The sequence below is a fragment of the Dromaius novaehollandiae genome, chromosome 12 (genome assembly GCF_036370855.1).
Source record: "Dromaius novaehollandiae isolate bDroNov1 chromosome 12, bDroNov1.hap1, whole genome shotgun sequence".
Classification (NCBI taxonomy): Eukaryota; Metazoa; Chordata; class Aves; order Casuariiformes; family Dromaiidae; genus Dromaius; species Dromaius novaehollandiae.
The window spans coordinates 8,250,229-8,263,164 of NC_088109.1; the positions used below are offsets into that span (position 1 = coordinate 8,250,229).

The 12,936-nt window shown below is 38.1% G+C and overlaps 1 protein-coding gene across 2 annotated transcripts in view; it reads right to left on the reverse strand.

The window, feature by feature from the left end:
* Positions 1 to 647: 647 nt before the first annotated feature.
* Positions 648 to 12,936, reverse strand: part of NUP210 (nucleoporin 210) — a 93,494-nt gene continuing 81,205 nt past the window's right edge. For both annotated transcript variants that reach the window (XM_026099549.2, XM_064518866.1), the window contains 10 exons: positions 11,907 to 12,082; positions 10,328 to 10,545; positions 9,659 to 9,795; positions 8,728 to 8,851; positions 7,702 to 7,848; positions 5,482 to 5,732; positions 4,641 to 4,860; positions 3,972 to 4,067; positions 3,753 to 3,836; positions 648 to 2,617 (listed from right to left, as the gene is read on the reverse strand). In XM_026099549.2, coding sequence (XP_025955334.2) covers positions 2,517 to 2,617; positions 3,753 to 3,836; positions 3,972 to 4,067; positions 4,641 to 4,860; positions 5,482 to 5,732; positions 7,702 to 7,848; positions 8,728 to 8,851; positions 9,659 to 9,795; positions 10,328 to 10,545; positions 11,907 to 12,082 — 1,554 coding nt within the window. In that variant the 3' untranslated portion in view covers positions 648 to 2,516. The remainder of the gene's footprint in view (positions 2,618 to 3,752; positions 3,837 to 3,971; positions 4,068 to 4,640; positions 4,861 to 5,481; positions 5,733 to 7,701; positions 7,849 to 8,727; positions 8,852 to 9,658; positions 9,796 to 10,327; positions 10,546 to 11,906; positions 12,083 to 12,936) is intronic.

The window sequence follows — 12,936 nt, forward strand, 5'->3', positions numbered from 1 at the left end:
AGTGCATGTATAAAAACAAATACATACATAAAATGAACGATCTATGATCTAACATACTGTGTTTAGCAAGGAATAAGATTAGGAGACAACAACGTATGAAAAAGTTGAATGGACACTTCACTTGTTCAAATGCTTCACTGCATCCATTTTCCAGTTATGTGCTGTAGAAAGCATTTTAAACTGCAGTGTCTTTGTAACAGGCACAATAGAGTACATTATGAACACCACAATTTTGTTAATTAACCCAATTAACATTAACACAACACTAACAATCTAAGAGCAGCACTTCTATTAGTGATTCCAAGCTAACCAAAAAAAACTAAGTCCTGATCCTGTTTCACCTGATTTTTCCCATCAACTCCCTTTTAATTGTTAAACCTAACACTTGGATTTCCCAGCTAACAACTTTCTCTCACTCTAGGACTGGGGGTGGCGGTGACAGGGAAATGTATTTTAAAATTCAGCCAGCAGGAACCAGTCAAAAATACAGATTGTCACATAAAATGACACACTGTGGTAGGGGTAGGAGAAAAAAAAAAATCAAAGCATATTCACATGAGTGGGCATGAATTATGGGAGATGAAGTACACACAACATAGTTAATGATAAATTCTAAACAGTCAAGACAAGAATATTCAGAGACAGTATACTAAGGAATCTTACAAAGCTTTATTAAATAATACAGATACAAATGCTTATTATTTACATCCAAATTGTCAATTCTAAGCAGTACTAGCATGTAAGGCACAATTTCTCAAAAACTAGCAAATAAGTTATATAGGACTCAGTGAAAATATGTGAAGATGTTGCTTTTCTGTAATACTGTATGAAACCAAAACTATAGGCTATATACTGTGTGCGCATTCCATTCCTTTGACTATTTGCCTGCATAATTCTGCATATTTAATATATTTTGCATGAGATGTTTTGTTCTTCGAAACAGAACAATTGCAATTATTTTCATTATGGTCATTAGACCATATGAGACCTTGAGGATGAGAGTTCAGGCCTCCTGAATATTATTCACAATTGCAACTGTGACACTGTTCATATACAAACAAAGCCCCTACCTGATAGTTGCAAAATACAGCTTATGGATTAAAAATGACTATGATTACGATCCCTAAAATGAAGGATTCTGTCCTTCAAGAATCTCAACTGAGGTGTTTTCCTATCCTCAGGGAAATATTTTAGGGCTAAGGATTGGAGCCAGTTAATCTTTGTGTGTTTAAAATTAATGTGGAAAAAAGTTCAGGTCAGCATACCTCACTGCCATCATCTTGTTTAGAAAGCAAAACACATCTGAGCATATGCAGTGATCAATTTTCTGATTTAGTAGAGTACATTCTGGTGCACCCTGAATTGTGCATTTTATATCTGTGTCCTAGTCAGTAAGAAAAGTTACAAACACAAAACAAAAATCCAGTAATCAGTAATACTGATTATGCTACGTTGTAATTTTATGGACATACAAGTGAGCAATTATTAGTAGAATATTATACTACAAATATTCCCTATCTGGTCATACCAGTAATATCTTACTGTATAGCTGAAGTTAAGATTGTGGATGTGGCTGTATCAGTATGTACACAAATATACCAGAGACAAACAGATTGAACAAACTGAAAAGACCACTAATGGTAATTGTGAAATAAGCTACTTATTTTCCAGTGCACCAATTGGCTAGTGGTAATAAAAGGAGGCTCAGTTTCCATTGAGGTACTTCCATATGTAAAATGACTTATAAAAATGTATTATATGAGAACACAGATAAAACAACTGCCTTCAATTAAAAATATGTACTATCAAATGAAAGGTCCTCTTAGAAGGCACATGCTTTCACATTTTCAGTCCCCAAAAAAGTGCTTACAGTAAGAAGAAAGGAATACTGCAATTGTACCCAAGGGAAGCCACACTTTTTGGATTGTTTTGTTTTTGTAGCAAACTCAAAATCTATTCACAGTTGTTCCAGCATTCCTAATGTTAAAAAAGCAAATTATAATGATGTATCACATTGTAAGGCTAAACATAAGAACACTTATCAGTGCAGTACATTCCTGAGTCTTTGGAACTCCAAATAAAAATCTATAATTCTCTGAAATATACAATCCTTCACATTTTTGGCTCATGTTTGACCTGCTTTTCTATTTCCTTTTTTAAAAAGCTCATTAAGAAAAAAGTTAATTTTCACAGAAAGTAAATAAAAAACTTGTATCACTTGCCTATAGACATAACTTCTAATTGTTTGAAGAGTGCAAGAAAGCTAGCTTAGCACAAACATTTTTTGTCCAGTCATCCTTGTTAACTGAGCATAAAACAGCAGATAAATTTTAAAGAACTGAAGCACTGACATAAAAAGATTCAAACAGCTTGAAGTATTAAAAAAAATTATGAAGTTAGTTACATTTATGAAATGACCTGAATTATATCAAAACTGTGAAAGTTCTTAAACTTGCTAAAGGCACCAATTTTTTTTATTCTCAAGCCCTAGTGTACGCTGATGAGTCCTGCTGCCTCTAACGTGAGCCATAATCAGTGCTCCAGAGCGTGGATGATGGGCTTGTCCTCCTGCTTGAGGACAGGGGACTGAAGGAAGGTGTGGGTGATACAGAGAAACCTAAAACACAGCAGAAAAGGAGAAAAACAGTCATACTCAAAAATGGTAAAGGAAGTAGGAAACAAATAGCTGCTGTTAATCATCTGTTGGAATACCTGGCAAGTGAGTCTAAAAATCCATTCAAAGTGAAATAATCCCTTTAGCTTATAGTATGTTTTTTCAACAGGTAATAACTATCAACTTTTTGCAAGTCTTCCTATTAGTTAAAGAATTGATTAAATCTTCTGAGGGGGGCAAAATACATTGCATTTCAGCAAATAACTTCCAGTTCAGATTTGCTTTGTCACCTGAAATGTCAGGCATGTATTTCCACGAACAAGACTTCAGCTCACCGATATCTTAGACATATATCTGTAATAATGGGAATACTATTTTAATAACGACTGCTATGTGATTACAGAATCTTGTAGTGAACGGCTATTTTTTGCAAACTCCTTTCTGAAGAGCTTGATTATGCTGCTCCATTGCAAACAAGTAAAATTGGAAGTAATTATGATGTCAAATGATACAGATAAAACATGGCTGCAAGATCAAAACCAGTCAAGGAACAAACTGTTCCCTGAACAACACAACCAAGTCTTCTGTAGACTTGTGTCCTTTGCTTCCAAACATTTCCACTTCCACACCTCTTGCAATAGCCCCAGTTCCCGCGACCTCACAGCGTGCTGACAGCCCAAGGACGGCTGCACATGCTGCAGCTAGTCTGGTGTCAATGAACTGAGTAGCCTGCCAGCTGCTGCCAGGTACACTGTATTAGCAACTAACCTCCGCTTTGCTTCCCCTCAGTAGGAGGACAATTGTGGATTGCTCTCCTCTCTCCATCTGCTGATTTTCATGAATTCTCACACTTCTAACACACTAGCCATTTCCAATGTAGATGCAACTGGCCAATAGTGTCAGAAGTATTAGCGACTAGGGGGTGGGTGGAAGATAGACAGGAAAACAAGTGAATCATTGCCTAGGCCTTATCACCATAGGAACCCAGGCTAACATTTTCTAGAAACTGGTGCAGTGCTTGTTGTAATTTAATTCAGTATGTAGGCTTTCTCCTTGTGATACCTCCCTACTTTCAATTCAAATGCAATATCTAGACTAACCAATTAATTTCATTTATAACTGTGTAACAGCTGCTTACTGTTATGGCTGTGTTGAGGAGTTGTCCTTGGGGTAAATGCTGGATGAGTTTGTTCTTCTTTTGGTGAGAAAGCTGCATGATAGGCTGCAAGACAGTCAAAACACAAACAAACAAAAAACCCCAGTCATTAAGCATGAAATTATTCCTTCCTATCTTACAGCTAACACTGTAAAAAGTTACAGGAAAAAAAAATATTACTGCAATCTTTCATTCTCTTACCTATGATCATAATAGCTGTCCCTGCTAATACTGCAAAGAGTGTGAAGAACATTACTTGATAGGAATCAGGAAAGTGCTGGAATAAACTGGCTCCATCTGTAGAACCAATTAAGAAGAGACAACATTGTGTTAAAAGAGCATCTCATCTCTCCAATCTGCTTTAGGAGTTATCAGTTCTTTCCCTACTTTTGGCTGTTTCAGTCTGAGTTTTTATTTATGCTAAATACACTTGATCGACTTCAGTAATGACTTAGATTCGAATGACTATTTCCAATGTAGTCTTCAAAATTTGCCCACAACAACTCAAGACATTGATATGCAGTGTTCTTTATTTTCTCAGCCCCAATCTGCTAATCGGTTTTCAAACTAACAGGGTATGTTTGACAGTAAATGAAAACAAAGCAAAACACTACTATAGAATACTTTAGCACTAGGATATTCATGCTAACTTTAAGAGAGCATTCTGGACTGACCCAACAGGGAAATATGTTCAGTTTCAGTCATAATGAACAACTGCATTCAAGTCTTCCAGTCACAGTGAGCAGCTTAAATGTCAATGACAATGTTAGCTGCCAGCTCAGATTTAAACACACCAGATTTTATGACCGCATAAACATTAATGGAAGTTAGAGGTTTATTCTGGCATATGAAGTCGAGAGATAAACTTACGTCTCACTTGTGCACTGGTTCTGTCAGTCAAGTAAATCACTGTCACTGGGATAGTGATAGACTGGTCAGTCATAGGACTAGAGATGGTTAGAGTGGTTGATAAGGATCCCTGGCTTGAAACTCTTGGATCAGACAGACTAACAGTGTAGACTACGTAACTAGGTAGTCCATAGGATTTCTCCTTCTTAAATGCCTTCACCATTGGTGACCCACATTTCACCTGCCAAAGAAAGAACAACCCACAACAGACTCTTTGAAATAAACAAACGAATGAATGAATAAATAAATAAAACACAGCACATGTCCATCTCCCAGGCCATGCTTCAGAAATATATTATTCCACAGAAATGTAGAGCAACTCACCCCTCATAGCAGGAGCTGGCTCGGGTTGTAACTTCACACTGATACCAGCAGCCCTTCACCTCTGTTTACTGTTAAGATTGCCCTAATAACTGCTATTTCTGTGGATGTGGGATAACCCCATACAGGCAGAATCAAAGTACCCCTTGCTGGGCTTTGCGAACGTTGGGCAGAGTCAAACAAGTGAGTGGGCAAGTGCCCCTGGCAGTAGGGAACAGGCAGCTTTCCTGCTCCCCCCACCCACGTGTCCCACTAGCACACAGGGATCAATCTGCTGCAGGTGGAACCTGAAACACTTCTTCTACCTTGAAGCAAGAGTGAAAACTGAGGAGTAATACACCTGCGATGAATATCTCAGAATCACCCTGGGAACAATCCTGAGCTGGTAATGGCGGCAAAAAGTTCCTTTGATTAGAAAATTGCATGCAAGGGTTCAGAATGCTTCCAGCTGTGTTTTGATACATTTCAGAAGCACACTCACCTCTAGAGTATCAAGAATTTCAGTGGCACCAAATATTTTCACATCAGAGCTTGTGTAATGGTTACTTAGAAGCATTTCTGTTTGGTCAGCAAAAAACCCAGGATTGAATGGCACCTCAGCGCTGATCTGCTCTCCAGAGAAATGGCTGCCTTGGATTGAAGCTGTAACTCTGAGCACAGTTTTACTCATGCTGAGATGCTTCAGCTGCTTGTCAGTAAGCCTGTGCATTGTGATGGAACAGGTATAATGTCCTAGAAAAACAAAAGCAGTTTGACTGTTAATTGCTTATCTTTATGATTTTCTCTCCATGTGGTGGGAGATCTATGTAAGCCCTTTAGAGTCTAGCTAAGGAAGAAAGCTGAATTCAACAAACAGCAAAATCAGGAGAGGGTGGGTGAATGGGACAGTCTGTCCGCTTATCCAAGAATCACAATCCCAGTAGTAAAGAAACAGAAGATATTTTGCTCCAGACTTAACCTCATGATTAAAAAAAAAAAAAAAAAAAAAAGCTAGTCTTCAGCCCCTGTGAGATTTCATTTTAATATGCCAGTGAGACTCGATTTCACTTTGAATATATTGTATATGTAAATATTTACATAAAAATCTTTGCTGAAACATAAATCTAACATCATATATCACACTCATCATCTAATGTTAGAATTCCAGTGTTCAGTGAACATAATCAATTCTGTGGAGACATGGTTTATTATTTATAATAATCTCATTCAAGGTTAGATATTCACCATGTTTCTAATTTACGAGATGGATTTGTCTATTATTAGCGATAAATATAACAAAAAATTCCCACAGTATGGAGGATAAAAAACATAAGTAACAAGCAGAATTTGCCAGACACGTTTTCCCTTATTTTCTTTCCCTTGCTGAGTAATAGAGGCAGCCACTATTATGCAAAGTATAATAGTATATTACACAAAGGATACAGGGACTAACCTAAAGGATAATTAAAAACTTGTCTTTCTATACTAACTGTGGTGTTTTTGTTCTTTGAAATAAAATTGTGAAAGTTGTCTACAACATACCAGTGTTTCATAAACATAACATTATTTTTAAATTTCCACAGTATTTGGTATTTTCCCCCCCTTTTAAGCCCCAGTTCATGATGTTTAGAGAATACATAAGAATTCTAGCATTCGTAAAAAAGTATAGCACTCAGGTTGCAGGGCAAAGGTTGACAGCATGATAAATTCCAGAAGCGTTTAAATCCCAGAATGCAAATACAAAGAAATCAAGATGTATTACTTCCACAAGATTTTCACATTTAAACAGTTTATTTCATTTTAATCATTGAGGTTAGTTATACTGCAATAACAACGTGTAGCAGGGCTATCAAAAAGCCAGCATTAAACACAAAGGGTATTTACCTCAAGAGGATAGTTTCATGAAATTTAATGGTCTTTGGTACGCAGAAGTTAAAGCTCATGATTGCCTCTCTTATCCCTACTCTTAAGCTCTACCGCATTTATGTGTATGGGAAAGGAATTAATGTCTGGCAAGAAAACACCTAAAAGAGCTAATGGCCTTCTACTGCTGCAAAGGCTCCCAGTTTTGGAATATTTGTCACCTGAGTGCTAGTGTGTAGCAGTTGAAGTAGGATGGGTTTTAGTTCCATAGTTTAACAGATACAAGGCCTGAAACTCTTTCCTAAATTAACCCATTACAAGGCAATCTATTTCTGCACAATTTGGCTGGAGCAAAATATGGCAGCTGCCAGCTCTGTAAAGCGGGTCAACCTGACCCATTATGCCAATGTTCTGTACTACCATCACTTCTGTCTCAAGGTAGCCTACCTACAAGTATGTAAGCAGCAATTTGTAAAATTAGGACCTAAATTTGGGCTCACTGTAATTGAAAAAATTATCTAGGCTTGGGGTTTTGCCCCACTAAAATAATGCTTCCACAGCATTGTATAAGGCAGAGCTTTTCAAAATCACAGTTGAGAGTCAGGAAGAAAGATGTGGAATGGGCTGCCACCAACTTCCAGATTTCATTAAAAACAAATAAACGTCTTTTTGCCATGTGCAGAAAACTAAAGTTAAACAAGAAGAATTCACATTAGTAACTCACTGAAGCTGGAGAACCTACACAGCTAAGATTGTCAGATTTTCTGCTGAAGCCTCTGAGTGGTCAAAGGGCATTTGGACTGAACCACAGCAGAATTCAAAGTGTCTGCTTTCAGTGCTGCATCTTCTCTCACCTTACCTGAAATTGCATCAAATCCAGGTTCTGCTATGAAAATATCACGTGCTGGGAAATCAAACGCATCATTGTCAAAATTTAGATGGCAACTGATAATGGACTCTGGTTGTAATTCAGCAATGGCTTCAATTTGAGCAGGCAAGCACTCTCCTAAGGGGAAGAAAAAAATCATTTATGAGGCTCCCCTGTAGAAGAAAACCATGTCTTGAAATACCAAGTCACTCTGCCACACCTTCTAAAATGGTTCCACAAGGTTAAGATGATCTTAAAATAGCTGGGAAGAACAGACAGCTGTCCTGTCTCAAATCTAATCCCAAAGAGACAGCAAATGAAAACTTTATTTTATTTTATTTTATTTGCAGGTAATAATGAACCAGAAAGGATTTTCTGCTCAGATGTATCTGTTGAATAACTTATATGATTCTGGGAGTCTCAGTTTATACTTTAGTAGCTGTCAAGAAGTTTTTCAGTAGGGTAGTAATTTACATAAGATGCAATAAAATAGCATTGCAACAAATGCTAAGTATTAAAGTGATAACTAAAAGGTGCTGTGATCAAGCAAAATACAGTTTATTGATTAGGAGACACAATGTGATGTTTTATCTTTATATTAAGTGATTCTAATTGATTAAAATTTTTGTAAAAGATTTAAGGATGATAACTAGTTTAAACATGTTGAGTGAAAAATACATCAACTTCAAGGAGGCAATTAAACAAAATAAAGCAATCAGCTGATTGCCTATTAGCTGTTTTCTGATGTTATTAAAAGAGTGACACTTCCATTATCTGCTGACTTTATTAGTTGTGAAGTCATAATAGTATCCCAGTACGCTCCCCCGAGTATGGCCCTGAGATTCCTCCTAGAACCCCTAGGACTCTGGACAGGCATTAGAGATGGAGATCTTGCTACAGCAACTTCACAGGCTATTTGAAAAAACAAACAAACAAACAAACATTCCCCCTCAAAAAGCTAAGCATGAATACAGAAACATGCAACAAACAATTAGCATAAAGACTTTTTCATCGTACCTTTCAAATTTTTACTTCTTTCCCCAATTGAAACTATTACTTTGGAGGCTGCAACTCCTTGTAAGCTTGTTTTCACTCCACTTACATGCATTGCTGTAGTCCTCTGAGGTATGTTAATCAGTATCTTGGGGAGGGGAGAAAAAGGATGAAGTGTGTTGTTACAAACAACTATTTAAACAAACAATAATTAAGGCAAGAGCAGATTGTATTGATTCAGATGTACACTCATCCTTGTACACATAACAGATCAGAAGACCCCAAGCTTTGTATTGCTCTTTATAATAAATCCTACGTTCCTCTGATTTTACAAATTGCCTTTCAAGGCAATTTAAGCTAAGAAGACTTTTTTCCATTTCTACCCAATATACATAAATCAGTCTGTTTAACAGGCATAAACCTCTACATCTAAATTCAATTTTTAAAAAGGTCTGGTGCTTATGTCTGCTGATACAGTGAATTGTAAGTCAATGGCATTACTGCACAGTAGATAAAATGAACAAAACAATTCAAAAAATTTTGACTGGTGATGCACGGTATATATAGTGCAGCACTTCAGAAAGTTCCTGTTGGTATACCCTGCCAAACTTCATTCACAAAAGTATCTTTACTAAAATTGTTTAGCATCTGGAAACAACTCTGCCAAGCAAAGGAATCAAATGTCTGATATAAACACAGTATAGGCTAAAAATACAAATTAAGCTAAATAATCCTCCCTGACACAGATGATATGAACTATAAACATGATGCATTTGGACACATGTCAAATGCTTTCATTGATTAAAGAGGAACATATTTATACATTTCTTTTTCCTTTAAAAAACAGTTTCTAAATATTTAGAACTAAAAAAACCCATAGAATATATTTTTTGCTGAGGGTCCACCTGAAGCAAGCAGACTTTAACTGTTCTAGTAGGACTTAACAGTGCCTCACCTCTCTGTATGTCTTAAGTAACCCAGGAGTCTCATAGTAAACAGTGACAATGCCAGAATCCCTCGCCACAGCTGCGCCGGTCTTGGAGTCGACTTGGAGAACGCTGCTCAACGAGGAGCTCCACACTCCCGGCACGCCTGTGAAGACACACCGTTTGCACACTGCAGAACAGAGTTATGGTAACTGAGGCACTTCATTTGCATACTGATGTCTCTATGTTCGTACCCGTTGCGTGGGCAGCATGGGTTTAAACACACACTTCAAAATCTGCAGGTCTCACTTGACAGAAGGCTGGCAGGGCAACCCCAAACTGACCTGCAGTTCTACTCTTAAAAAAAAAATTAATGCTAAGCATTAAAAGCTGGGAGTGAAGTTAGGCCTTCCTGATTGTTTCTTTGCATCATTCCCATAAAAACAAGCCTTTCAAACTAACAGAATGGGAATGTTTGAAGTCTGATACTCGTGAATTCAATACAAGCAACATATTGCAGGTACAATTAAAGTTAGAGGAGTTGATCAAACCTATTTTTATCATTAACAAGAACAGTGACATTTGATTCTGAACAAACATCATAAATTATGCATTTAGTTTTCCTGAGAATGAGAAAGAGTCAGCACTGAAGTGAATTTATATAGCTGCATAAACACAGTGACTGAAGTGCTCCTTACCTTCTTGATTTATAAGCGAAGTGCTCAAACACAGGACGTCGCCTACCACCACATCTACGAGTTCAGGAAAGATGGCATGTTGCACAGGGAGCGGGACATAGTCTGCAATTCCGCTGTGTTCTGCATCCCAAACCTTAAGCAAGGTCAAGCCCACATTTACAGTTCGGATTACAAATGTGTTGTTTGTGGCTCCTTTCCCAATCTGTACAAAGTCATCTCTACAGATAAAAAGAAAGGCTTTTATATTAAGCCAAGTTTCTAATGTCTTTATCTTTGCCATATATAGTAGGTACAAACTCTCTTTTTAGATTGGTTTGATTCCTTGTTTTTAGTGATGGTTATCTTCTAATGACGACTGACAGAAATGAAGAAAGTATAAAAGTGATTTAACTGTCACTGAGGCTAATTTCTTTTCTCACAAGGTTATGCTGAGGAAATACTGGGGTCAAAAATGTGTGTTAGACCTATTTCCTAATTTTAATTATTCTAGAATTTTAAAATGAGCTTAAGTCTCTTCTTTCCCCTTTTCTCATGGGGTAAGAAGCAAAGAAATTAAGACACTAATATGCAGTTTTTCAGCCATAACTTCACAATGCTAGATTTCATGTATTTCCACATTCTGATATTTACCAAAATTCAGCGTTCTCAGACATGCTAACAGAGAGCACGTAAGTGCACCTAGCACGGGGACTGCCAAGGTGGTATCCAAGGCAGTACCACACAAGGATACTAAGCAGGGTCTTGACAGCAGTAGAGCTGGAGCACCGCAGTGCTGCACCTGAGGTTAATAAGCATTGCTTCTCTCTCTGGGGCTAGTAATGAGCACATGCTGATGCAGCTCTGTTGCGCCTGGCTGTGAAGACAGGTCAGTGTTCTCTCAAGGACCTTTGTGTGCTATAGAAATGCCTCTAGATCATTTAGACAGAAGAAAGAAAAAATACTGCCTCCAACCCCTTTTCTTTCTTTTAATCATGATCACTGATGTATAACTACCAGGTGCTCTGTAGAAAACAAACTCTGCTAATAAGTGGAGTTAATGAGCATTCACAAATGACCATAGAGGATTGTTTTATAATATTTATTATTCCTTGAGGTAAGGCCCAAAAGGCCTTGTGAGGCCTGGCTCTGTTGTGCAAAGGCTGTATGAGCATATCTGATGACAGTCTCTCTGATCCAGAAAGTTCACCGTCTTATGTAAGACTGGTTAAGTAGGTCAGTGTAACAAAGCACTAGGAGAAGTGAAGAAGAAAAATGCTAATAAGATCAATTGTTTATATAGGCCATTGATATGTGCAAGCTGATGGTTCAGAATCATTTAAAGTAAAAAGGTACCTCAGCAGACCCCACTAAGGATCATGCTTATCTAGACCTATTTTCCTTTTGTTGGAGCATGCCAGCTGCTAACTGGAACTCTTCTTTCTGAGACAGTGCCTCTGAAGACCTCAGAGATGAAACCCTCTTTATTAATCCCAGTCCAGGCTTTATCTTCCACTGACATCTCTGTTGTTCCTGTGACTCAGGTATGTGTATTTGGCCTTTCGTGCTGTCTCTGTAATGAACACCTGTGGTAGATACCTACCTGTTCGTTGCAAAGTTGAGCACAGAATTATGTGAGTGAAAGGTATCTCCAGAGTTATCATGAAAATGGACTGTAAAGGTTAGTGTTACACCCAGCGGGAGAGCCAATAGTGCCTCTTTGTTTTGTGTGTGCAGAATAGGACTCATGGAGATTCTTAGGTAAGAGATGGGGTAGACCTGAAAAACATCAGCAGTGAAAAACAAAATCGAATTGCTTTTTTTGGTGCATCTATAGAATAGTCATCTAAAAGGACTTTTATGATGCAAATATACAAAGCCATATGACAGCACCAACACATGGAACTTTTAATATCAGTACATCTACTTCTTTATATTTTTCTCCAATAGCACTGGGAGTTGAAGAGAGCAATAATGATGTAGAACCCATATCACAGACTTCAGAAATTGCATTATTATCCTGTGAAGTAAAACTGTTAAGACTCCCTGGATATGCAAGAGAACCAATTGCCTCTAGACTTCCCTCCTAGTAAGTCTTGAAATAAAGAGTTTAATTCATTCCCAAATTACAAGAACAGAAGCAAGTAACTTGCAATGTGTGAGAATACGGGGATGAAGTCTTTGCCATTTCCCCAGTTCCCAGGCACCAGCTGAGGAAGCTGTGATGATACAGGCAGGTTCGAAAAGTCTTAGGTCTATCTGGGAGAAGGTTTGCCTGGTGGAGGAAACATGAGTAATAGCCACAAAATTGTTCTCTAATGATCCTTGCCAAGAATACAAACTGCTGCCCCTCAGACAGGCTGACAATGGTCTCTGTGACAAGAGAGCTCCTGGAGGTGGGAGGGAGACTACCCACAAATGCTTCCCAGGTCGGTGCTGGTGCTGCTTTTCTGACCCACGACTAGGCCTATCCCCCTGCTGCAGCTCAGCTATCCTGAGGCATGGGCTGACAGAAATTAAGTGCAGGAGATGAGCAGTCTGGGCTTGCACCTGACAAGTCCTAGCTGGTCAGCAGCCTGCGTTCTGCTGCTTCAGTGCCTCTCCTCAGTCAAGACAGAAGTTAGGGATTTCTC